This window comes from Cynocephalus volans, chromosome 10 (assembly GCF_027409185.1).
Source record: "Cynocephalus volans isolate mCynVol1 chromosome 10, mCynVol1.pri, whole genome shotgun sequence".
Lineage (NCBI taxonomy): Eukaryota > Metazoa > Chordata > Mammalia > Dermoptera > Cynocephalidae > Cynocephalus > Cynocephalus volans.
This window is the reverse complement of record NC_084469.1, coordinates 92,318,627-92,344,606: the sequence shown is the minus strand read 5'-3', so window position 1 is coordinate 92,344,606 and position 25,980 is coordinate 92,318,627. Positions and strand designations below refer to the sequence as shown.

The 25,980-nt window shown below is 57.0% G+C and overlaps 1 protein-coding gene across 11 annotated transcripts in view; it reads right to left on the bottom strand.

Annotated features, from left to right (window-relative positions):
• Window positions 1-25,980, bottom strand: part of DOT1L (DOT1 like histone lysine methyltransferase) — a 67,047-nt gene that overhangs the window by 7,128 nt on the left and 33,939 nt on the right. For 6 of the 11 annotated variants that reach the window (XM_063112556.1, XM_063112557.1, XM_063112559.1 and 3 more), the window contains 18 exons: window positions 21,140-21,195; window positions 18,878-18,957; window positions 16,561-16,629; window positions 15,618-15,724; window positions 14,762-14,803; window positions 13,492-13,605; window positions 13,152-13,389; window positions 12,497-12,606; window positions 11,608-11,703; window positions 9,745-9,846; window positions 9,181-9,318; window positions 8,302-8,427; window positions 6,815-7,299; window positions 6,499-6,634; window positions 5,842-5,985; window positions 5,033-5,147; window positions 2,238-2,821; window positions 1,538-1,743 (listed from right to left, as the gene is read on the bottom strand). In XM_063112556.1, coding sequence (XP_062968626.1) covers window positions 1,538-1,743; window positions 2,238-2,821; window positions 5,033-5,147; window positions 5,842-5,985; window positions 6,499-6,634; window positions 6,815-7,299; window positions 8,302-8,427; window positions 9,181-9,318; window positions 9,745-9,846; window positions 11,608-11,703; window positions 12,497-12,606; window positions 13,152-13,389; window positions 13,492-13,605; window positions 14,762-14,803; window positions 15,618-15,724; window positions 16,561-16,629; window positions 18,878-18,957; window positions 21,140-21,195 — 2,948 coding nt within the window. The remainder of the gene's footprint in view (window positions 1-1,537; window positions 1,744-2,237; window positions 2,822-5,032; window positions 5,148-5,841; window positions 5,986-6,498; window positions 6,635-6,814; window positions 7,300-8,301; window positions 8,428-9,180; window positions 9,319-9,744; window positions 9,847-11,607; window positions 11,704-12,496; window positions 12,607-13,151; window positions 13,390-13,491; window positions 13,606-14,761; window positions 14,804-15,617; window positions 15,725-16,560; window positions 16,630-18,877; window positions 18,958-21,139; window positions 21,196-25,980) is intronic. The other 5 variants (XM_063112566.1, XM_063112558.1, XM_063112560.1 and 2 more) reach the window with 2 other exon arrangements.

The following is a 25,980-nucleotide window of genomic DNA, read 5'->3' as shown; positions in this document are numbered from 1 at the left end:
ATCAAAGAAACGCAGGTGGGGGCCCCGGCACAGATGGCGCGGCCGCAGGAGACCAGGAGAGAGAACTCTCAGCGCACAGAGAAGCACAGCACTCTTTAGAGCCACTCCGCTTTAACGTTTCTCTTGTGAGCCCCTTGTCACACCTCAGGTGCTTGCCATGTTATGCGAGGACAAATGGGTGCTCAAATAGCACCAGATTATAAAACTGTCTTCTGTGTAGCATCTCGACCGTGTATCCCAAGAACATGGTGGCCAACAAAGACACAGCAGACTTCCCAAAAGGCCCTGGAAACCGCACTAAGTTGGGCATTCCCAGCACAAAAGAGCACCTAAGTGCGCAACTTTTTAAAAGCATAACATATATGTGGAACAGTAACAAAATAACTTAAATAAGACACCAAAATTATAAGCAACAAAAGAAAAAATAGGTAAAGAGGCTTCATCCAAATTAAAAACCTTGTGCTTTCATTCAAGGACACCAGCAACAAAGGGAAAGACAAGCCAGGGAGCGGGAGAGCAGACCTGCGGCACAGGCACACGGTGAGGGGCTTGCGGCCAGAACACATGAAGAGCGCTCGCAACGCACTGAGACAGCCAAAAGATCTGTAAACAGGCAACGAGCAGGCGAACAGATGCTCGGCCCCATGAGACAGGAAACAAGCGCACGCCAGAACTGCAGGAGGCGCCGCGCCACACCTGCTGGAGGGCCATGGTCAACACACACACAGTCACAGTGGCTGAGGGCGTGGCGGAGCTGGAACCCTCATGTGCTACAGCTGGGCATGAGACGGTACCACCTGCATGGAGAACAGTTTGACAGTGCGGGAAGTTCAACACAGGATAACCATGTGACCCAGAAACTCCAGCTCAGTACGTGCTCATCTACATGAAATAACTGAACGTAGACACTCAAACATGCTTGTACACACATGTTCATAGCAGCATTATCCCCAGTGGAAACAGCCCAAGTGTCCACCAACGGGTGAACAGACAGACACAGCGCAGCCCATCCACACACTTGGAACATCACTCATCCGTGAACAGGAACGAGGCTCTGACACACGCTACCACGTGGATGGACCCCGAACACATCACGCTCAGTGACACCAGACACAAAAGGCCACCCAATGTGTGATTCCACTCATAAGATGCCCATGTTGTGCAGACCTGTCTATTAGGTGCGTGGAATGATACGTGAATTGTGACTAATAAAGATATTATTTTTAAAAAGGAATAAATCGTCACAATCAAATAACTGGGCAATAACTATGTTGATAAGACTCTGAAAACTGCATTTTTTAACTTCTCTCTTGCTGTGGTCACCTCCTCTCCCTCTGCCTCTTCTAACCAAATGAGCAAAGGCACAGCCAGCCCTGCCCGGCCACACAGGCTCCCAGACACTCCTGGTGCTGTCACAGCGTCACAGAGGGGCTTCTTGCAAAGCACATGCTACATCAGCTCCGCATCTTCCCCTGAAGCCAGGAGATGGGGCTCTCAGGGGCAAAGGGGGTCGTTACACCCACCCTCTGCAACTCACCTGGCACTACTGGGCTCATCCTCAGATCCCTGATCTTCGTCCGAGGTCAGCGGGGAGTAGTGGGCGCCATTGGTCTGGCTCAGGGGCCGCTCCTTTTTGAGCACGGGAGGCTGGTCATGGTCCTGGTAGGGGATGGGGGAGCTCTTCAGGGAGTTCTCTGGGGACGAGATGGCTGTGATCTCCAGTGGCTGGTTGATGTTGCTGACCTGAGGGGGAGAGACACAGAAGATGCACACACATGCCTCAGACCCTCAACCAGCTGCACAAGAGTTCTGCAGATCCCCGGGCTGCCCAGGAAGCTGAGGGCACATCCAACTCCTGTTGAGGAACCCACAGCCTCCCAGTGACAGCAAGGACACCGTGTGGACAGCTGTGCTGAGGCTCCACAGCCACCCCTCCAACCCCGTCCTTGTGTGTCAGGGTCCTCGGAGACCCCCATCCCCCTCATCATGTGCCCGCCCCTGCAAGCCTCAGGGGCCAGCTCCCTCCTGCCTGCGGACCCCCGACTGTCCCCTCAGACAACCTCACTCTGGCACAGATCTTCTGGGTGCCTACAGGGCACTGTACAGGTTTGTGTCCACCCACCCTCCAGGTGAGTGCTTGGGCTGGAGCTCCCCTTTCCAACCTCCTTCTGGTGCATTCCTGCCCTTGCCATGCCTCCTGCCCCAGAGCCCCTGCCCATGCATTGCCCCCTCCTCACCATGGAGTTGAGGTTGAGGGGGGATCCTGAAGACTGTGTGAAGAGGCCGGCAACAGAAGGCAGGGCCCGGCGCTTGGGGGACACGCCTGCACTCAGGCTGGGGGTCCCAGCTGACGACCGCTTCCGCCGGCCACGCTTGCGGCTGTCCTGCCCATGGCTTTGCCCGCTGTCCCCACGGGTGCCTGAAGTCAGAGGACTGTGCTTGTTGGAAGGTGACTGCTTGGTGCTGCCTGCACCAGCCGAGATGCTGAAGACGATTCTCCTCTTGGCTTCACTCTCTGGGTCCGAGAAACCGGAATCAGAGGTCAGGTCCCCCTTGCTGGCATCCGGGAGCAGGCCCTGGGTGGCCCCACTGAGCCGGGGACTGGTGGCGAGCTGGTGGGCCGGAGAAGCCGGGCCGGAGTTGCGGGTCTGTGCCAGCAAAGGGGGGTGCTGTGGCGTTGAGCTGCGGGACCCCAAGGTGGCAAAGAGGCTCCCCGAGTTAGAGGACTCGTCAAAGGCTGCCGGCTCAGTGCCAGGGACCAGGGGTGCCGGGCTGCCAGCCAGTGCCCCACTGATGGCCACTGAGCCGGTGTAGGAGAAGCCTGCCAAGAAGGATACACGGTGTCTCAGGGATGCAGCACAGCCCGAGCCCACCAAGGGGATGGACTCCAGGAACCTGGCCTGTCCAAGGAGGAAGTCCAGCTTCAGGAATGCCTTCCACCAGGAACATCCCAGGAGAGCCAAGAGGGCCTAGAAGTGGGGGATGAGCCTGGGAGTCAAAAACAGCCTCCCTCGGAGTGGACCTGGAAGTTTCTACAAACAATCTCACATGGAAGAGCACAATGCTGAGACCTCTCGGGTCACACGGGAGGAGATGGAGCGGAAAGGAACAGGGTGTCTGAGGCAGGAGCAACCTGCCTATGCTGTGCCCTGCAATCCCCAGCCCTACGGGGACCTTGCAGGCATCACTGCTGGCTCTCCGTCACTGCTCTGAGATCTGCTGCTGAACGTACCCCAGACGCACCCCGTGGCGAAGGGAGGTTCTCCCTGTCTGCCCTCATCTCCAGATCTGTGCCTTCCCTCCCACGTGTCCGATCTGCCCCAGCCTGGAAGTCACTCTGGAGCTGTCCTCATCTCAAGCCCTGAGCCACCTCCCCTCTTCCTGTTCACAGAGGACGCCTCCAGGCTCAGAACGTGACACCGCATGCTGTGGCAGCCCCCAGGAATGAAGAGGCCATGTCACTCATCCTGCCAATGAGCCACAGGCAAGCACGGTGTTCAGGGCGGAGGTGGGCACCTGCCTCCACCCCACACACGCAGTCAAGCCATCAGCGGCTTGGGAGACAGACATGCACTGCAGGCACAACCATACCAGACAGGGGCCTCAGCAGGACGTTCCGAGTACTACCAGTTCCCCTGCGTTTCAAAGAACGCCCTTCAGACGGCTCTGCTGCTGAGTGCATGAGAAAGATAATTGTTCCCCAGGTCAGAGATCAAAGTGCAAGGCAGGTTCAGAAGGGCATGAGGAGAGCCCCAGGCAGGCCATGTGACATGTCAGAGGGGGCCACCCAGCTGAGAGCCTGGGAGATTGGGGGCTAGCTACAGGGTGGGGGGAGTGGCTCTTCACCCTGCCCATGATTCCAGGACTCCCACTCCACTCTTCATGGAGCCCTATCTCAGAAGCTTCAAAGCCCTGGTTATAAACCTCCTGATGGTGCACTATCTTGTGCAGACCAGACCTCACCCTGCGAGAGAAGCTAGCCACAGGACGGAGCCAGCTCAGCTTCCGAGGGCGTCTCTGGCGACATCAAGCCTTCAGCCCATCACACAGCCCCTCCCCATCATTTGGTAAGAGAACGTTCCAAGTGCTGTGCCAGGAGACTAAGCGGAGCATCTTTTCTAAACAGTGGCCTTTTAGCGCCAGCCTGTGGCTCACTCGGGAGAGTGTGGTGCTGGTGACACCAAGGCCATGGGTTCGAATCCCTATATAGGGATGGCCGGTTAGCTCACTTGGAAGAGCGTGGTGCTGACACCACCAAGTCAAGGGTTAAGATCCCCTTACCAGTCACCTTTTTTAAAAAAAAAATAAACAGTGGCCTTTTGCATTTTACTTTTCACTCCTGAAAGTAGTTACCAGAACACACCGTATGTTAACACAGGGCTGCCGTGCGTCTGCCCTGTGCCTGCTGTCATGAATGAAGTTTAAGGCACATGGCCAGGCCTATATGTCCCTATACTGTCCCTGGTGCTTCCACACTACCACCATGGCAGGCTGGAACGGTTACAGTGAAAGCCAAAAAAGCATACTGTCTGGCCTTATGGAATGAGCCTGCTGAGCCCTGTGTTAACGTAAGAGACTTGTCAAGACGTGAGTTTCCTGGAAGAGAACCGGAGCCCAGCTAGAAACTGGGCAGCTGGTGCCCACAGTGGCATCCCACCAGACCCCATCAGGCACTGCTGTGCACTGGTCCTAAGAGATCCCCAATCTTTTCAGCTGAGTAACAGGATGGGGGCATGCCTCATTGGTGGAGACACGGCCAAATGCAACATGTCAGTGTCAGGGTGACCGAGGGCCGAGGTCCCAGGGCTCACAGTGGTGCTGAGGCAGGTCTGAGCCTGAACTGGCTGCTCCAGGTTTGTTGGGTGGGACAGTTGGTGTCAAGGCCCTGGGGGGTACGGCGCAGTGGCCCACAGTCCTCACTCTGAAAAACCACTTCATGCCCAGCATCCCAGCCCCTCCTGCTCAAGGGGAGCAGCAGCAAAGTCCCGGGAGGGGCAGGGGGAAGTGGGAAGCAGTCGCAGGGGAGTGGTACCTGCAGGAGCCAGGGCGAGGCTTTTGCTCCCAGCGCTGTGGGCGTTAGCACCGCTCTGCTTTTCCAGTGCGGACACGGAGTCCCGGGGCTGCGGTACAGGACTGGGAGTGCTCCTCTGTGGAGAGAATATCCACAGCAGCGTCAGCGGCACCGGGAGGAAGAGGGGCACACAGCAGGGAGGCACAAAAGGCCACGTGGTGTGTGACTCCATTTACATGAAACGTCCAGAAGAGGCCAATCCGCAGAGATGCAAAGGGGAGTCATGGTTGTCAGGGGTTGGGGGAGAGGATGGGAGTGAATGCTGAGGGGGATAGGGTCCCCTTTTGGGGTGATGGTTCTGAACTAGTACAACTCTGTGAAGATACTAAAACTGAATCGTACACTCCAAGTGGGTGAACTGTATGTGAATTACACTCAACTGGAAAAAAAAAAAGGCTGCCCCCAAACCCCACCCTGTTCTACGAGGTGGTACTCTCCGCGTCCATCCCTGTGGAATAAGAGGATCTGGGTGTGGACCACAAGGACACAGCGTCAGGGGCCAGGGTTCAAGCTTCTCCTGAATCCAGGAGGTTTTACTGCCTCCCCACCCGGACACACCCCCTCTAACCAACAGAAAGACTGGAGCTAAAGACTGCAGAAGGCACCAAAGGCAAACGTGGATTTTGCATCTACTTTTTGTGGGGCACTGCAGTATATGCTTGAAATTTAACAGCACACAATTTAACGACAAAGAACTGAACTGGGTCCTGCAAAAATGCCCAAACTCCACTGTGCGTGAGGGGGGCCCTCAGGGTCCTGCACGGTCCCACCTTCTCGGCGCGGCTGGGCAGCACCACGCTGGCCAGGGGGATGCTGACGGGGAGCTTGTTGGGCTGCACTGTGCTCAGCGGGATGCTGATGGGCAGGCTGGTGATGGTCTCCCCGCTGCTGCCGTGGGCTCGCTCCCTCAGTCCCTGTGGACACAGTGCCAGAGCGTCCTGCCGCGGGCCCCACATGTCTTCAACCCTGAGTGTCTCTCCTGGTTGGTCCCACCAGGTACCCAGCTGGAGTCCCCAACCTGCTGAGGCCCCAGCCCTCCCCAGGGCAGTCAGAAGCATCTGGATGGCTGTCCTCAGGTGCTCTGGGGGCACAGCAGCTGGACGCTCTGAAATCAACAGCCATCTCTGCCCACCCCCAAACTGCTCCTCCTCCCGACTTCCTGTCACCCGTGGGGCCCCTGCCTGCCGCAGCCCCATCCTCGTGACTTCGCCTTTTCCTCCTTTCTGTCCCTGCACATACCAGTGCAGGCCCCAGGATGTCTTTGAGGACAGGGCATGAGCTGCCTGCAGGAGACACTGACAAAGACCTGCCTGGCTTTCAGTCCCCGCCCTCCCCACACGCCCCTCCAGGTTAGACTGTAGCCCTCCTCACACAGGAGCACGAGGGCACTTGGGACAACCGCTCCTCCTGACACCTCCTGCTCTCACCTTCTCACTGCTCTTCTCCGCTGCCATCTGCAAGGCCCCGGGGGACGGGGGCCGCAGGTCCTGAGGGCTTAGCTTCACGCTGTTGGACAGACCGGGGCTCTGGTAGGGAAGGCCGTTCTCCTTGATATGATCAGCTCTGGAAAAAGAACCTCTTGGTCACTCTCGGGAGCCTCGGGAGTTGCCCACAGCTCGTTCTCAGAGCTGGCGGCCTGGGACTGGCAGCCCCCAAACCCCTTCCAGATGAGTGTCAGCGAGCGTGGCGCACATGTCCTCCTAACCTAACCTCCTAACCCTAACCCCGACCCCAGCCACTCACCGCGGGTGCAGCTCGCTGGCAGCCACCTTGCTAGAGCCTGCGTGGTCCTGACTCAGGTGCCTCCGCAGCACAATCTTGGCTGGGGAGAGCCTGGTGTAGTCAGGAAGGGCCAGGCTGGATAGCTTGTCCAGCCGCTGCCGGCCATTGTGGCTGGGGGTACAGGGCACGACCTCCTGGTCCACGGGGGAGGCCAGGTACTGGGGGGTGTTCTGCTTGGACGAGGGCCGGCTCGACGTGCCACACAGCTCATAGCCGGCCGCGTGGCCATTCATGGAGAGCTCCGGGCTCATGCTGTTCAAGTGAGGCAGAGAAAACTTGGCGCAGTCCAGCTCCAGGTGCAGCCTGCCAGGCTCAGCCTCCAGCTCACGGCCCAGGGAGCCTTTCCCGCGCAGGTGCAGTGACAGGGAATCGTCGGGAGGCACGCAGGACTTGAGGTGCAGGAGCTCCTGCTGCCGCTGGCTCTTCTCCAGCTCCACGATGCTGATCTGCAGGACAGGAGAAGGGCTCAGAGCTGCTGGGCTAACCCAGCCACTCACCCAAAGGGACTGTCATGTCCCGAGGGAGGTAAGAGGGACATCCACCAAAGGGAGGATGGGGGCTCGTCCAGGACAGAACTGTGGCAGGACACACCACTCGAGTGTGTGGTGACACCAGAACACTTTCCTTTCGCCTGCTGTTCCTCCTTATAACAAACGCATAGTTTCTTTTATCACACAGAAGAAAACTACGACGAAGAGTCAGAACCCAAATGTATTCCCTCATGAAGACTTCCATTCCAGGAAAGTCCATGGACATGGTCAGGAGGTCAGTGGGCATGCTGGCAGGCTGGTGGGGCACACCCAGGCCACGCCATGTCAGAAAGCAGCTTGGCGGGCCAGCCCATGGCTCACTCGGGAGAGTGTGGTGCTGATAACACCAAGCCACTAGTTCGGATCCTATACAGGGATGGCCGGTTTGCTCACTTGGAAGAGTGTGATGCTGACCACACCAAGTCAAGGGTTAAGATCCCCTTACCAGTCATCTTTAAAAAAAAAAAAAAATGAAAGCAGCTTGGCAACAAGTCTCAGAACCTTCAAATGTTAATAAATCTACCTCAGAGAGCACATCTTAAAGAAAATAGCCTTAAAGTGAGTCTTCAGTTCAAAGCAATGCATCACAGGGGCTGGCCTGTGGCTCACTCGGGAGAGTGCAGTGCTGATAACACCAAGGCCCCGGGTTTGGATCCTATATAGGGATGGCCGGTTTGCTCACTGGCTGAGCATGGTGCTGACAACACCAAGCCAAGGGTTAAGATCCCCTTACCGGTCATCTTTAAAAAAAAAAAAAAAAAAAAAACAAAGCAATGCATCGCAGTATTATTTTTGATAAAAAGACACTTCAGAACTGGTTGTTGCTGCTGTAACACCAAGGTCAGGGTTCCATCTCTGTGCACCTGCCCACCCGCTGCCCACCAAAGCGAAGCCAGGGTCACAGCCTGGCCGTGCTACCTGCAGCTCCAGGCAGTGCCTTTGCTTCTCCGAGATCTGGCTCTTCAGGGCCTGCTTCTCCTTTAGCAGCTTCTCCAGGGACAGTGTGGACCAGTCCAGCTTCAGCTCTTCACACCGAGCCTTGAGCTGTGGGGACGGGGACAGTGGCCGCCATGAGCCCGGCAGGCTTCGTCATCTCAGGGCAGGGCTCCCTTAGGCTAGCGTCAGTACAGAGCCTGTGTGCTTGGAGCGCAGAACGTGCTTCTGGAATGCTGGGCTGAGGACGTGGGACAAGGAGACCAGGGGGTCCCTCAGAGAGAAACGGGGCACAACCACCACCCTCACCCAGAGCGCAGTGAGGAATGCCATATGACCAGCACTGTGACCCCATGGTAAACCACTGACAGGAGTGAGGCCTTACTGGTCTGCACATGGACTAAGTGACCCCTACAGGAACCCAGACAAGGGGGCTGGAGGAAGAGTCGAGTCCAGGCCCTTCTGAGTAAAGGCAGCAAAGCCTCTGGAGCTCTCTGGGAAAGACCTCTCAGGGACCTGCCCTGTTTGCTCTAATGTGCTCTGAGCGGTAAAGAAGGTTGCATGCTGTCCCAAGAATGAATATGAGGAGAGGGACCAGGGTGAAGGCTTCCAGAACCTCCCACTGCAGAGTAGAGAGGGGGACAGGGGAAACCTATCCACAGAGAGGGCGTGCCCAGCCCCCTCCTTGCAGGGACCCTCTGGTCACCTCTACATCATGGGCCATGCATCAGTCTAAGGGAAGACCAGCCCCTGATGGGTCTGAGACCCAAGCTTTCTGAGTTGTGGAATATCCTGGAACCTCTGCCCACTCCTCTGGCACATGCAGGCAGGCAGGCAGGCAGGCAGGGCAGGGCGGGCACCCACCAGCTGCAGGCTCTGACTCCTGAGCTCGCAATTGTCTTTCTCCAGCTGCTCTGACTGCTCCCGCAGCTGCTGGTTATGAGCAGAAATCTCCTTCTGAGCTTGGATCAGGTCATTGTAGGTCAGAGCCTTCACGCCCAACTGGGAACACACAGACACACAACAGCAAGTGGGCATCTCTCAGGGGACACAAGCCCGGGGCAGGGTGACTGGGCAGCAGAAAGGGGGAGGGTCCAAGTTTCCCCAGGGACATAGAATGGGGTGGTCACAATGCTGGCCTCAGAGAAGAGACAGGAGACTACGCCAGCCCAGAGAAGTGAGCCCTGGGGGACGCCCACTGCAGCCCCTGCCCCAGGACACAGCCCGAGCTGGCCCACTGGGGCTGAAGGACCAGGAACAGCCCCCCAACTTGACATCCCAGCTTCTAGGCCACTGCCCGGCAGGTGGATGATTTTGTAAGACAAGAGCATGGACAGAAAACTGTCCTTTTAGACTGCGGCTGCCCGGGCTGCACACCCCACCCCACACCCCATCCTGGGTCAGACTGCCGGATGGCGTGGCCACTACCTCATCCAGTTTCTGCTGGAAGAGCCTCCTGATCTCCTCCTTCTGGGCCTGGCAGTGGCTGAAGAGCTGCTGCGCCGTGCCCAGCAACTGGGCGTTCTTCTCCTGTGGGAGCAGGTACGGTGGGCAGGTGATGTGAGGGTCCTGCCAGGGATAAACACCCCGGACCCCATCCCTCCATCCTTCTAAACACATTCAGAGAACAGAGATGCTAGACGTGACATGCTATGGCCCGGAATGTCAAGGACTCCCAAAGCTACAGGCGTGGGCACAACCGAGCCTCACTTCAGTGTTGTGGATGGAGAGTTCCGGTCCTCAGTGGCAGCAGCACACCTGCCAGCGGCAAGGACACAAACAACTCCTCCAGGAACTCGCCCGAAGGCAGCCCCAGAGGAGTGGACTTTCTAGTGAATTTACACGGACATCTGATGCAGTGTAACAGCAAAACCTTGGATTGTCCCAAAGGCCCACCTACACAGGGACAGTTTCTAAATAGGATAATGCGAGAGCCTCTGAAATGCCACAACCTCGGACAGCGACACAGAATGACACCCCAGCGTGCTACCAACCACAAAGGGGAACCTGTACCACATGGCATCTACTATGAACCTTTTTTTTTAATAAAAGCAAAAGAAAGGTCCAAAACAACTACCCAGGGCTCAGAAATAACCTGGAAGGAGACTAGAGGACCACACAAAAGCACTGTCTTTCAGGTGGGAAGAGGGGCTGGGCAGCAGGGCAGTTTATGTCCCAGCCAGAAACCCGGGTACAGTCTTTCCTGCCCCAGCCCTGGGGCCACAATGGACAGAATGACCATGCCAAACTCAGAACACGGGGTAGACTGATAAAGGACTCCGGATTCCTTTACAGAAGGCCCAGCCTTTCCACATCCCTGGGCAGTCACAAAGCCGGCTGTACCTGCAAGACCACAGGCACCACCATGGTCTTCCCCAGCGCAGGGGTCTCACCCCTTCACCTCCCTGGGCACCACAGCGCCTACCTGTGAGGCAGATGCTGAGATCTGACACAATGCAGCACCTGGGGGCAGCCTGCTAGGGGAGCATCGGCCTCACCATGAACCAAGGGATCGAGGGTAATGTGGATGCAGATGGGCACAGGGAGCCTCAGGAGGAGGGACACACATCAGTGGGCCCTGCCCAGCATGCAGAACCTGCCTCAATCATGAGCACGACCACGCAAGACCCTCTGAGAGGACTGGTCTGTGCCTGCCACACACCACAGCCACACGCAGCAAGGAAAGGGGGTGCCAGTGACAGAGAAGACCAGGGCTAGGCCAGCACCAGATGCTGACTGCACCTAAGCAGGGACTGGGATCAGGGGACTGGCGGCCTCAGTGTCAGACCCCTGCTCTCCTGATGCTACACACAGGCCACAGGTGCTGCATCCCACCACCCAGGGACAGCCCGCAGGCAGCTCTGATGACCATACACCTCATTCTATGAAAGATTCACCCACATCAAGGACTGCTGGGTCAGTGCTACTCCACATCCTCATCATCCACCCCGACACGTTCCCTCTCCTTCACTGCAGACCCTCACAGCCATGAGAGCTGGGGCTGCAGACCCTCATCTGCGAGACAGAAACACATAGCGTGAAGGGTGATGTCTGACTCCAGCTCCACAGCACAGGGAGGGTGGCCAGGGTCTGAGACCCAGCGGCGCCTCTCGGGGTGGGTCTGGCACTGGCAATCCTGACGCTGACCGGGGCCTTGCGTGTAAAGCCAGCCAGCCCTCAGCAGGCCCACTGGAGAATTCACCAGCTGCTGTGGCATGGAAGATAAATACCAGCATCACAGAAACAGACATGGGCCTTCCCACAGCCGTCAGTGTGCAACACCAGGCTCACCTTCTCCTGGTCGAGCAGCTGCTGCAGGTTGGCCTTGTACTGAGGGGTCTTTGTGTATGCCAGGAACTGCAGGTACTGAACCTTGAAGGATTCTAGGTGAGACACACAAAACCGTTTTGGAAAATGGACCACACGAGGGCAGTTCAGATGCAAACTTGATCCCACTGAGGTTAAAAGGAAGGACGGGGAGCAGCACACTAGAAACAAGCAAGTGGGTCTCAGTTTCTCTTGAGAGCTCGCTCAGGCGGCCTCTTCAGGCAGGCTCAGGAGATGGACATGCAGCCCCACCTGCTCCAGGGCCTGCTGACTCCCTGCGCCCGTAACTCTTCACCCCTTCACTCCTCAGCCCTGGCCACCACGTGAGCACCACGCTCAGGAAAGCCAGACAGCGCCCAGCACACAGCATGAAGTTCGCCCAAGCATGACTCCCGGCCGACTCCTGGCCGACACTCAGGGAGATGGACCTCAGAAGTGGGCCATCCTGGGCACTACGGGTGCTGAGCAGTGTCCCTGGCCCACACCCATTCCATGCAAGGAGCACTCCCCGTCGTGACAAGCACAAATGTCCCCAGATGTTGTCTAGAGTCCCGTGGGGTGAGAATGTTGGCCCTGACAGTCACGAAGGCCTGCTCTGAGCCTCCGCTGACCATCCAGAGGCCAACCCCCCTGCCACTCTAGTGGGGTCCATGTGGGTGCCTGAAGGAGCTGCTGGAGACATAAATGTTCAGTGCCCCCCCCCCCCCCCAAGCTGTGAGGTCAGAATCAAACCCATGTAGCCCACTGTCCATCCTGGGACCACGCCAAGTCCAGGCCCCGCCACCCTCAGCCAGGCTCACGCAGGAATCCAAAGAGCCGGCTGGGGAGGGCCCCAGGGTGTGTGCTTACCTAGCAGCTTCTGCAGCGCAGGCGGGGTGGGTGCCACCAGCAGCGGGTTGGGGGACTGCCGCTGCACGCTCGGAGGTAGCTGGTAAAACGGGCTGTGAGGTGACCTGTATGCATCTGCACGGAGAGAATGGCGCACATGCTCAACACCTGACCACCTGACAGGGAAGCCGCAGGCTCGTTCACGGAACCTTTTCAGTTTTCGTAAAGACAAGGCTCAACATACTTGCTAATCCAAAGAACCTACCAAAAACCACATCTCGGCCACTCTGACAACCAATACAGGCATCTGTCTGAAAAAGGCCCAGCCTGGCTTATGACCTCAGAAATGTGTGTGAGCAACGGCCCCCACGTGTGCTGGTGAGACACCCCGGACTCACTCTTGGAGCAGGCTGTCAAGCAAGCACCCTCGGCTGGCCCCAGACACTGCTAGAGGTGCTCTGCTCCCGCCAGTGCCCCAGCCCGATGGGCCCATGGCCCAGGCCCAGGCCCCCCACAGGCAGGGAAGAAAGGGAGTGGTGCCCAGTGACCCCACAGGGCAGAGCTGCCCCAAAGCCAGAGTGACAAGAAGGGAGCTGCTGGAACAACCCCAGCTGGTGGCACAGGGCCCGGAAACGAGGCCAGCAGGTGCATAGGGCGCAAGTGGGCATGGGTGGACTCACCCTGGGGTGAGGAGGACGCTGTCTGGGACACGGTCTGCGCGTGCAGGAGGTCCAGTGCGGTTTGGTTCTTCCTGGGCTTGCGCTCGGGGTTCGCAGTGTTCATCTTCTTGGGGCGCCCGCGCTTGCGGCCAGCCATCCTCCTGCCTTTCTTGTTCAGCTTCTTCTTCCGGGCTTTGGAGGGGGACGGCTTTTTGACGGTGGCCGCTCCCACCTTGTCTTCCTCAGCGCCAGAATCCTGCTGACAGTAGGGGATGCTCAGCCTGTGCCCACACCCCCTGCGCAGACCAGGTTCAGTCCTGGTGGTCGGCCGGGGCAGCCAGCCGGGGGTGCAGGAGCTCACCATGGGGGTGGCGTCTGTGGGGCCGACCACCTTGCTCTCGGGGACCTTGGTGGGGGTGGTCGCATTGCTCTTGCTCTCACGCTGCTGCCGGCGCCGAGCTGCCTCTTGTTCCTCCTGGAAAGGAAGAGTTGGATGAGTCCCTGGAAGGGGCCAGCACCATCAGGCCCCCCGGCCCTGCTCATTCAACTCCTCTGCCCACAGCACTGAGGAGGAAACTGAGGCCAGGCCGGCAGTGAGCCACCCACAGCCCCACAGGCTGGGCCCGAGCCGACGGCAGCATCACATTGTGCACGTACAAGCACAGGTCCCCATCAGGGAGCCACTGGCACCCCCTGGGCTGCGAGAAGAAAGAAAATTCCTTGAGCAAAAGACTGTCAGGCGCAAGGATGGAGCAGCCACACCCAACAACCCCCTCCTACTGGTGAAAAGCACTGAGGACCTACAGTGGGACATTTTGTGCAAAAGTGTCTGTTCTGTTAGCATGTATTGGTAACCGCAGTGAGGAGAATGATGCTGCCCAGCTCAGGCCGCCCGTGCCCCAGGAGGCAGCTGTCCCTGAGCTCATTAAGACCAGCGTCCCCGTAAGCACAGCAGGAAAGACCTGGGACCCCAGTGGGGCTGCTGGGCTCTGAGGCCAGGGGCAGCCGAGCTGCCACTACACTCACTGGGCCAGCCGCGTCTGTGACACCCTGATCTCATCTCATTCTCCAAAAGGAGAGAGCATCTGAACAGAAGTCCTGTCAGCAAAGAAACAGGCAACTCTCCCTGGCCAGAGAAGCACTGCTGTGCGGTCAGCTACTGGCCCTGGCCCAGAATTCTGAGAACAGCATTAAAGAAAACACAAGCAGGTGGCAAACCACTGAGGAAAGTCGGAGTCTTCCCGCCGCTGCTGTAAACAGGAGGGCACAGCTATCCGGTGCCAAATGCGTCCTGGCCATGTCAGCGGAGGCGCAGACACAGCCCCTTGAGGCTGCTGGGGTGGTACCAAACCCCAACACAATCACCAGGCCACCAGAAATCATTCCCAGAAGCCATAACTCACTCAACCTGCCCCTAAATGATCGTCATTAACGAGAAGTAAGGCCCAACTGAACCCACATAAGGTGGGGCAGACAGAGACAGGAGGGGAAAGAGCGGGAGGCCAGGAGATGACAGCTCAGACCCCAGGGGGACCACCCCACTCAACGACAGCTCTTGAGTCCGGCCACTCGGACCTCTGCCAAGTTTCTATCCACGTACCAAATACCAAAAGAGAAAAACACAAACTTACCCTGAGTTTTGGATTTTTCAGACTAGAAAAATAGTTTTCAAGCTGAAAGGAAAAGAAAAAGACCTTTTTAGAAGCAGGTCCCAAACTCTCTGAGGATGAACACAGCACCCCAGTAATGCAGGTACCCCTGGACAGTGGCATCCGGTGGCTGCCCTAACACTCAGGGCCCACAAGCACACAGCTAGATCCCAACCCAGCTGTGATCACACATCGTCCTTGGTTTACCCACAGCCACGGCTGGGTACTAGGGCCATGCTAAGCCTTCCAGACAGAAACATGCTACCAAAACACAACCTTTGCTCCGTGACAGTGAACACATTTCTGCATGGAAACATTGTCCCGCCATAGGGCAACAGCAGGAGGCCATGGGCCCGTGCCAGGGGAAACTGACACGGCAGCTGCACCAAGAGGGACAATGCTGGCCACTTGCATGGGTTAGGACCCCACAGCTCAGGACGGGCCCATCCGCAGGTCCCTCTTGGTGACTGTGCACATGGGGATGAAGGTGCACATCCGCCAGTGGCTGTTGCCGAAAATGTACATCAACGATCTCCAGAAAGGATCTGAACTAAGGCTCTAACAGGCAGCAGACAGGAGCACCAGGCGGTCAGGCCCCAGACACACCAGCAAAACACGGCCAAGTAGAACCGCCTGGACATCCCACCTCTAGGCGAAGAGAGCTGGACAGAAGAATGGGGCAGAGACCAGGCCAAAGCAACTGGACTGAGGAGAGTCACAAGAGCAAGCGGCGTGGGAGGAAGAAGAAGGAAGGAGCCATGTGGGCAGCCACGCCCCTCCAGCCCCAGCAGGCCGAGGGCCCCAATGGCCGCTGCTTGGTGCCTGAAGCAATACTCACTATGGTGCGGTCGATGGTGTGCAAGTAGTAGGAGACCGGCTTCCCCGTCCACGACACGGAGCCCTTCAGAGGCGACAGCTCCACAACCCGCATGATGGTGCCAATGTCTGCAGGCAGAGCCACAGGACACGCTGCAGCTGCGCCCTGCCCGCCCCACAGGAGGTGCCTTCGGAGACCCACAGCTCGCCCTCTCAAAAGCCCCAGCAGGCGCGGGTATGACGACAGCCCTGTGCTCCTTCCCGTGTCCATCTTGTGACCAGGCCAGTGCTACTTCTGCCTGGCAGGCTAGGTCTGGGCCCCACAGCCTCCAGAAACGGAGGCGTGTGGTGGGGGGGGGAAGTGTGGGTATAAACTGCAGCTGATCTGCGACCCCCTAACCCAAAGGGGCTTGTCAGAGGAAAATGGCAGTGAGCCCAACTGCATGGGACTGAAAAGGACTTGGAGAATGATCTAGAAACAACTTAGACCATGACTATAAGAACGGCCAGCACCTAGTAATCAAACATGTGCCTGGCACTTCCAGCCTGCAGGGGGCTCGAAAGGGGCCAGCGCCTTCCTGCTGTGGACTATCTAAACGCCCAGGCCTTTTCCTGCCCACACAGGCCACGAGCCTGCACAGGCCACGAAGGGTGTTAATGCAAAGACGTTCTGTCAGCAGCTCCCTCGGGTTCTCCACAATCTCCTCCCAAAATTGCAGGTCTCGTCCAGGGCGAATCTGTCCCCAGAGGACACTGGTTGATGTCTGGTGACATATGTGGTTGTCACAGAGCGGGTGGAGGCCAGGGACACTGCTCAGCACCTGCACTGCCCAGGACGCCCCACCACAGAGAGTGACCTGGACCCAGTGTCCCCAGTTCTGAGGGGGAGAGAAGCTCTACACTAATGAATATCAGATGCTTAAAATTATCTGTATTAACAACTCAGAAACATGAGAGTTTCTTACCACTCAAGTTTCTGCTGTTTATTCTGAAGTTTAGAGGTGCAAAAGGTTTTGAGGACACGATTCTGCCACCTGAAAAACAAAAACCGATTACCGCTGTTCATAGGGGACTCACTGTACACACACAAAATGAAAATGAAACTCAGAGGAAGAAGAAAAAGTTACAAAAGAAGAAATGAGTACACCGAAAACACAAAAAACAAGAGTCCTGTCCATTTGCCTACAAGTAAGAGCAAACTATATAATGCCTTCCAAGTTCAAGCGCATCCTACAAATAACTTTCCTCTTAAACGTGTTCTCAAGTTCTCCCAAACTCCCCCTGGCATTGACCCTGACTCCAATCCCCAGGCAGCTCCACAGATGGCAGTGGCTCAGCCCTGGGCCATGGAAAACCCCATACAGCCACGCAGGGAGGAAGATGCAGCCAGAAGAGGAGTCGGCTTGCGGGCACCTCATTTAATGTTAGGGGAAGACAGAGGGGGCAGGCCAGTGTGTATACAGCTGCTTCTTAGGAAAACCCACGGACAAAGCAGGAGTGTGGCACACTGCTGGAGGGGAGGGGTGGGGAGGGCGCCCTATCTCCATGGACCTCAGTCTGCGAGCAAATGTTCTGCATGCTCAGAGCTACAGTCTGAGAGGTATGAAGAGCAATGCCCCAAAGCACACACAGACAGAAACAAAACCGAACTGTAGACTGAGGTCAGTAGCAGCCATACAGAGTGAGTCACTGCAGTGGCCACTACCCAAGGGCTACGCAGGGATGTGGGCTACAATGTTGGGGAGACAGCCATGGGCAGCAACCCTGAGGCAGCGGGGAAGTGAACTGTGGCAAGGGGCGCGGCCTCTCCTCAGGTGTGCCCATAGTGTGACCATAATGGAGGAGGCAGCTCTGAGGCCTCGGGAGAGGCCTGGGGATGGCTGAAGGGTGCAGTGTAGCACCTGCAGATGATAGTTTTAAAATAACTCAGAGGCCGGCCTGTGGCTCACTCGGGAGAGTGTGGTGCTGATAATACCAAGGCCACAGGTTCGGATCCCATATAGGGATGGCCGGTTAGCTCACTGGATGAGCGTGGTGCTGACAACACCAAGTCAAGGGTTAAGATCCCCTTACTGGTCATCTTTAAAAAATAATAACAACAAAATAAAATAAAATACCTCAGGAACAAAACAACCCCCCCCAAAACACACACACACACACACACACACACACACACGGTTCAGCCACACAAGGATGCACGCGCACACACACACACACACACGGTTCAGCCACACGGATGCACATGCACACACACACACACACGGTTCAGCCACACAGGGATGCACACACCCCAGCCCCCCAGGACGCAGGGCATTGGTGCAGAAGGCAGTTGAGACCATCTGGGCCTGGCTGGCTTAGCCTTTCGACTCTCCTGTCCACCCGTCGATTGGACAACAAACACGGGGGAACCCTGCCTCTTTCCCTCTCCTGGCCTTGGGGGTTAAGAACGGCACCCGGGGCTGGCTGACTAGCTTACATGGCTGGAGCATGGTGCTGGTAACACGGGCAGGAGGCATAGTGGAAATGCCACCAGGAGCCAGGCCTCCCTGGGCTGGGAGCACCCTGACACTCTGCCTCAGGGCCACCTTGGAACTGAGATAAGGAGCTGGACTTGGAAGCCACTCAGACTGGCACAAGGAGGAAGTGGTGCTTTCTGAGGGATGGCACTGAGAGATGGGGGCGGGTGCTCCTGCCGTCTCATATGAGGATTGGGGACTAGCTCGGGCACAGCTCTGAGCCTGTCTGCATCCACGGGGCTTCACTGTCTGGGCCCTAGAGAGCCCAGGAGCTGCAGGTGGACTGTGTGCTGCTGGCCGCAGGCCCCGATGGCTGAATGCAGTTGCTGCAGGTCAACCTCACAGCCCACAGCCCTGGCCCAAATGTGCCACAGGTCCTCCTCGAGAGGATGGTGGTGCTGGGGTCTGCACAGTCAGGGTGAGGCAGCTGGAAGACCGCAGCACTCAGCCCTCCACTGGAAGACTCGGATCCAGAAGGAGCGGGTTCTCATGCTCCTGAAACAGAGCTGTGGTTTCACATCATCGAGCAGCACCCCACAGTTACATGGCAGACCTCCGGGAAGGGGGGCTCTGAGCTTCTGTGGAACTATTTAACGTTCTCCCTCATTCTGCTCAGTAAGAAAACTTACCGAGGGCGTGTTAGCATCAAGAGCACAGCGACACGCCCAGGCCCGAGCTGCCTTCTGCATGACCCCACGTGGGGGGTCTCTCTACAGACCACACTTCCTGTGACAGATCACAGGGCCGGGGAAGCGGAGCACGTTACCTTCCTTCATGTTTGCAAATCGCTCCTTCAGCTGGTGATCCACCTCAGGACCAAAGGCAAAGTTATTCACAAATATAACACTGCAAAATAATATTCTGGTTGAGTAAAATGAAGGTTCTGTTTCCACACGTGCACAGAATTCCAGAGCATACGCCAGCCCTGGCCGATGCCCTGCCCGTCCCGCCTCCTCTGCCTCCAGATGCAAACAGAAAGAGCTGCACGTGGGTCTCAGGGTCCCTACAATGCCTCTTTCCACGTGACAGAAAACACTGAGCTGATTTCCACAGCCAGGGGCCCATTATGAATCTCGATAGTTTTAAAATCAAGTAGTCTTGACATTCGTTAGCAGTGCACATTAGGTGAAAAGAGAGAAGCCGAAAAGCCATGAACGAGGTGGGATTCTGAAGGCCTGGCAGGAGTAGAATGCCCAAGACAGACACAGAAAAGAAAACTAAAAGTATGTCCACAGGCCACAATCAGGGCATCCTTGGGTACTGTCTGACAGACACCATGACCAGGCTAGATAAACAGAGGACGCTCTCACAGGAACCCAGGCCCACCATCCTCCTCTGGCGAGGGTCCCGGGGCTGCCCACTGTCCCCACTCAGGGACAGAGCTCGGAAGGCTGGATGTGAGAAAGTTGGCTGCATCCAGGGGGCCGCAGCCATCAGAGGAGGGGCAAGCCCCCAGGGACTGGTGTTAACAGGAAAGGACACTCCACAAGGCCCACCTCCAAAAGCCACACCCTGGCACATTCCAGACAAAAATAAGTAAAAAAACAAACCAAGGTGAGGTACAGGGCTGGCAGTCCCCAGACGACACCCAGAAGTGACACCCATGCCCAGGAAGCCAGGCGCACTCTGATCGTCACCACCAAAGCCCATTCTCTTTGGAGTGGATTCTGAAGCACAGGCCGTGGGGAGCCCACACTGAGCTCTGGAGTCAGCCACAGGCCAGAAACTCCCGTGGCTTCTAACAGGGATACAAAACTGAAACCACAAACTGGATGCTGCTGGTGAGCCCTGGCAAGTGTCACAGGCCCACCCCCTGGAGGGTACCCTGCTGTTCCACCCTCCCCCCCCCGGCTCCTAGCTCTACCTACTACCTGCAACAGGATCACCGACCCTGTTCAACAGGGACATCTGGGGGAATCCCATGACTCTCAAGAGAAGGACAGAGCACCTGGAGGTACCAAACTCAAAAAAAAATCCTCACAGGAAACCAAAAACAGAAACTCTGAAAGAAAAATCCCTATTTTCTCCCTCAACCCTGGGCTTCCAGTCTCCTAAACTGTAAGAAATAAATTCTGTTTCTTTATAAATTACCCACTTTCAGGAGTTCTGTCATAAGTGACAGAAACCAAACAAATACAGAACACCTAGAAGGAAAGTGGGGAAGAAAAGATGGGAGATCCAGCTGTAGCTGAGGAGCCACTGCCGGTGAGCTGGCTGGCTCTGCCCAGGGAGGGCACTGTGGGTGCTGCACACTCCAGCACTGCCACACAAGGCCCGGAGGCCCCATGTTCCTGCTGCCGGCCTAGTAGGGCACTTCTGGAGCCAAGTCCTGCCAGCAACACCTGGCTTCCAAGGAGGCCACCAGCAGCATGCTCAGCAGCAATCAGCCACCAGGACAAATAGGACACCAGGCAGAAGGGATCGAGACACAGCTTCAGGAGCTGGTGGACAACAGGGCTGGGAGCATCTCAGGTGTGCATGGACAAAGCGTCCCCTCCCTCCGCTGGGCACAAGGAGCCCACTCCAGGAGGGAAGAAGAAAGAACTGGGCAGACCCGAGACCCAGCCCAGGGTGGGGGGAGGGAAGGAACGCCAGAAGAGGCTGGGCTAGGACGGCAACCGGGCCCTGCATTCAGGACTGAGGCCACAAGGACGATCACCTGGGCAGGCAGTGCAGACAGCTGCAGGGGCCGGACTCACTGTCCACAGGGTCTGGTCTGTGGGGTCGACAGGGGCTCTGGGGGTCCCCCACGTGGCAGCTGCACTTTGCAGGCCCCTTGGCCTGGCTTGCAGACCACCCGATGGGCTTTTGTGCTCTGGGAGGGAGACCCTGACATGAGCAGGAGGCACCCAGGGAGAGGAGGGAAGCTCCAACCCCTCCTACCCCAGCTTGACCTGACAGCAAGACCACCCAATCGAAAGATGCGACAGGCAGCAGGATAGTGAGGGGCCGTCCCAGTCCCCAGCACACCCTCATGGGCAACAAAACGCCCAGCACCTGCCCCGTGATCACCCACGTCCGGCCATACCTTGTGTTGGCGATCCGCTCTCTCCACTCTTCAGAGAGGAAATCGCCCCTTTCCAGCTGGAAGACAGAAAATGGGAAGAGACATTAATTCCTGCACATCTCCCTTGGGGTCTGTGCCCATCCCTGCCCAGAGACCTGTAAGGGAAGAAAGGTGAACTATGTTCAGGGTTGCTGACAGGGTGCAGGCAAGAGAAGTTGGGGTGCTGCCAGCAATCAGTTTCGCTAGGAGGGGCGGCCGGAGGACTGAGCTGAGACCAGGAGATCCCGCAAGCAGGGTCTGACCACACGGCGCGGAGCCAGGATGGGCTGAGGGTGATAGCGTCCCATCCGAGGAGGACAGAGCTAGGAAGGAGGGGTGGAAAGTGGACACAGCCACACGAAGAGCACGCTGGAAAGCCACGACGCTGTGTCCAAGCACTTTCTCACAAGAACTTGAAAGTGAGGCACGTTCACCCTGAGGCCAGGGCCTGCTGGCAGGGGCGCCCCAGGCATAGACAACCCCACTGCAGAGTGCAGGATGTGCACAGACCCCAGACAGGCTGCAGATACTACACATGGCCAGGAAGCCACCAAGGCCGACCTCATCCCTCCTCCACTGCCCACAGCAAAACGGCACGCAGAGAAGGGGAGGCTGCCTGCGGGGACACAGAAGCTCCGCGGACGTGCTTCCTAACCCAGTGCTGTCTCTCAGCCCAGGGGCCTGAGCTCACTCCTATCGGCTGACTAACGCCACTTTGCCTCCTTAAGGCCAAGGCCTGTCAAAGAGAAAACAATTCTTATTAGTTGTCCTAATTGCTCAAAGCTATAACATTTAGAAAACCAAGAAATCTGGTTTTATAATTCTTCAAAAACACCACCACTTCCATTCCTAAGTACATGCTCGAGAGAAATGAACATACATCCACACAAGAACCTATAGGCCAATGTCTGCAGCAGGCAGCACAACTCATACCACACAAAATGTGGAAGCAGCCCAAATGTCCACTGATGGATGAACAGACACAGCACGGTCCACCCACACTCTGGAACATCACTCAGCCATGAACAGGAACGAAGCTCTGACACGCTACCATGCGGATGGACCCTGAACATGTCACGCTCAGTGACAGATGTCAGACACGCAAGGCCACACAGTGTGTTGACTCCATTTACATGAAATGTCCAGAACAGGCCAATCCACAGAGACAGAAAATGGATTTGTGGTTTCCGGGGGCTGGGGATGGGGAGTGGCTACTGCTAAGTTCTGGCAGAGGCCCACATCTGCACTCTGAGTGCTGCCAGGTGCCCAGGAGCCTCCCACCACTGTCCCCCCGACCCCGAGCATCCCTCTCAGGACAAGATGACCCTGAGCAGAGAATGTCCCTTGAGCCCACCACTACCCCAGAGTAACACCACCATGCACCCAGGCCTGGAGCAGCTGCACATCCTGGCACCTCCCCCCCCCCCCCCCCCCCCCGCCGAGTAGAGAAACCACTGCATCCCCCGCTGCAGGCCCCAGCCACAGTGTCTCCTGCCCCAGCTCCTCTGCACCTGAGGAACCTCTGAATTTCCTCTCTCCCAGTGGACAAGCTAGCCAGACCTTAGGGAAGTGACTCAAGTCCAAAGTCCTCAACAGCGCTGAAAACAGAGCAGGCCCCACAGGCCCGAGGCTGCGTCCTTAAAATGGCAGCTGTAAAGCCCACCCTGGTTGGTTTTGGGAACCTGGGCTTCGAGGGCCCCACCCTCTCTGGCAAGAGGGGCTCCTGGGCCTACACTGTCCATGCAAATAGTATGGTTTAAGCTCAACCTTGCCTTCCTTCTGGACTCTGGACTCCCACACCAGCCAGGCAGCGGGGGCTGCGTGACCCACCCCCAAGAAACCCCCAAGAGGCGCTGGGTCTCTGTGCGCTTCCCTGGGACAACACCTCACATGTGTCACCACGGCCAGTTGCTGAGGAGGAAGCGCATCCTGCGCAACTCCCATGGGGGAGGATTCTGGAAGACACGTCTGGACTACCCCCCAGTCCACCCCATGTGCCTTTTCCCTGAGCCAACCCTGCTCTGCATCCTTTCGCCGAAATAAGCCACAGCCAGGTGGACAACCTGTGCTGAGTCCCAGGAGCCCTCCCAGTAGAACTCAGTACCTGGGGTGGTTCTGGGACCCCAACACAGGTGCCTCAGGCTCTTCCTGATGTGGCCTCTCTCCCCTTCAAAGACCACCTGTCCAGTTGGGACCCTAACCCTCCAGGCCACACTGTTTCAAACCATGGCACCACCACTGGTCTGTGGCCTCACACATGAGCTCTGTTCCTCAAGTGGTCTTCCCAGCCTCCCGCAGGCCCTGCCCAGTTCTGTCCTGCACAGGCAGAGAGTGACTACCTGAGCACAGCGACCTGGCTGAATCGTGTCTGAATCACGGGCCAAGTGTGCTTGAGCTGATGGCATCTGGAAAAATGCGCACAGATTATAAGCCCCACAGCGGGACCTCGGGAAAGCCAGAGGGCAGACAAGGAGGACACCAGCCCACACAGCCCTGAGAGTGCGCATGTCCTCCACACAGAGGCCACAGCCAGCAGGAGAGAGAAGGACCAACTCAAGCAGAGAAGCAAACCCCGTGCCATCAGGGAAGCCCAGCCTCCATGAAGCGCCCAACAGAGAAGGCTGGAAACACCCCAGAGAATGGGCAAGAGCATTCACCACCCAGCAGCCATGCTGCAGACCTCTGTGGCTCTGTCATTCTGCCCGTGTGATCCTAGGCAGGCCACGGTGAACTCAACCCAGAGCAAGGCCAGTTCAAGATCTGTCAGCACCTCCAAACACAGCACAGCCCCTGCGCAGAGTACCAGAAAGTGCCCTGCAGCGGCCTGGGGCCTCCCCTTACAACAGCCACCCCAGGTGCTGGAGGAAACACTCTGGAGTCAAGAGACCTGCTGTGTACCAGGCCCATCACTAGGCACAAACAGCACAGAGGCGAGCCTGGACTGATTTCTGACCAAAGCTGGCTCCAGGGCCCCTAGAGAACAGATGGGGACACACGGGCAGAAGCCAAGGGAGCAGGAGTGGATGGGAGCTCTGACTGGGTGAGGGCCACGGGCTGGCAGCCCCGGCCTCCTAGGAGCTGACAGCATGGACGGGGCCAGAGTCGGGAAGCACAGCGGCAGGGCCAGGCCGCCTGCAGCAGCACACTGAGCTATTTTTAGGCTCTGGCCGGCCTTCTCCCACCTCACTCCCTGAGTAACGGAAGGAGCACTTGGAGCATGCCAACCAGGCGCCGCGTCAAAACCACAGAAAGCTGCTCGGAGAATTTTTCAAATATCAGGACACAGGCTCCCACCACTACTGGGCGTTAAAGCAGTCAGGACAAAGACTCTCTCACTTCACCCTTCTGCAGAGCGGCTGGCTATTAAACGGGACGCTCAAGAGCGGATACTGGAGGCACAGCTGGCACAGATGCTTGTGTGCTCATTTCTGACACCCGTCACCAAGGCCATGAAGAACGGTGTCTCTTTCTCTGAATATGAAAACAGCTCCATGCAAGCAGTGCCTCTGGGACCCCAAATCCCACCAGGATGGCGCTGAGCCCCAGGAGGAGGTGAGGAAGGACCAGCCCCGGACACCCCATCCGGCCTTCCCCCAACCCCACCTCCTCCCCTGGCTGTGAGGACCAGCCAGGAGCTAATACTGCATCGGAATAAACCACAGAAGGTCACGCACAGACCAGTCTGGGCTGTTTCTGGGAATCGTGACAAGGACAACTCTTACTCTATGTGCTTGGAACTGCTTGGATCTCCCACCAGGAACATGACACATTTTTCCTTTTTTTTGGAGGCTGACTGGTACATTCTCTAAATCTAATAGCATGCATTTTAGGAAATTGCAAAGCCTTAGGAAAAGGGTGACCCACAAGGGAACTTTCAGCTGGAGTGCGAGCAGATACCATCCCTGGGCAGGAAGGTGTCCTGGAAACAAAAAACAAATGAAAACCAAATGGGCTTAGTACCTGGTCAGCCTGAACAACAGACGCCAAAGAACCTCAGACACAGGAGGGACAAGAGAGATCAAAAGAGCCAACCCCAGCTTTGCTGAGGGGAAAGGGTTCCAAAAGAGGCTTTCACTGAGAAAAAGGGCAAGAGAGCGGGGCCCGCAGCCCTGGATGTGCAAGTTCTGGGGCAATGGAAATGTAGCAGAGCGGAGGTAAGCGTCCCAGCTCACTGGAGGAAACCAGCACTGCCTGAATCAAACCACACCAGGCCCCACAAAAAAGGAAAAGTGGAGACCAACATCACCCATGACACAGATGCACAAAACATCAGCAGACGGAACCCAACAACGCACAGGCAGAATCACAGGCCAGGAACATGGGGAAGGCCAGCTCCACATTCATCATCCATCACGTCGAGAGGCCAAAGAATAAAATTCCGTGATCATATCGACAGACGCAGAGAAATCTAACCAAATACCCATTCATGATAAAAGCGCTCAGCAAACTAGGAATAGAGGGGACTTCCCCAACTTGACGAAGAACATCCAAAAATTACCCACACCTAACGTCGTGCTTACCAGTGAGAAATTCGAAGCTGTTCCCCTAGGGTCAGGAACAGCACAATCAAGGCCCCCTCGCCCCTACCAATCAACGTCATACTGAAGTCCTAGCTCATGCAACAAGACCAGAAAACAAAACAAAACAAAAACTGTCTTTGTCTGTGGATGACAAGATTGCCTACGTAGAAAACCCAGAAGAACGGACAAAAAAACTCCTGGAACTAATCACAGCAAGGTGTGAGGACGAGAGGTTAACATACGAATGTCAACCACGCTGTTCCTGAGCGCTGACAGCATCAGCCACCGGCGATGACACACAGC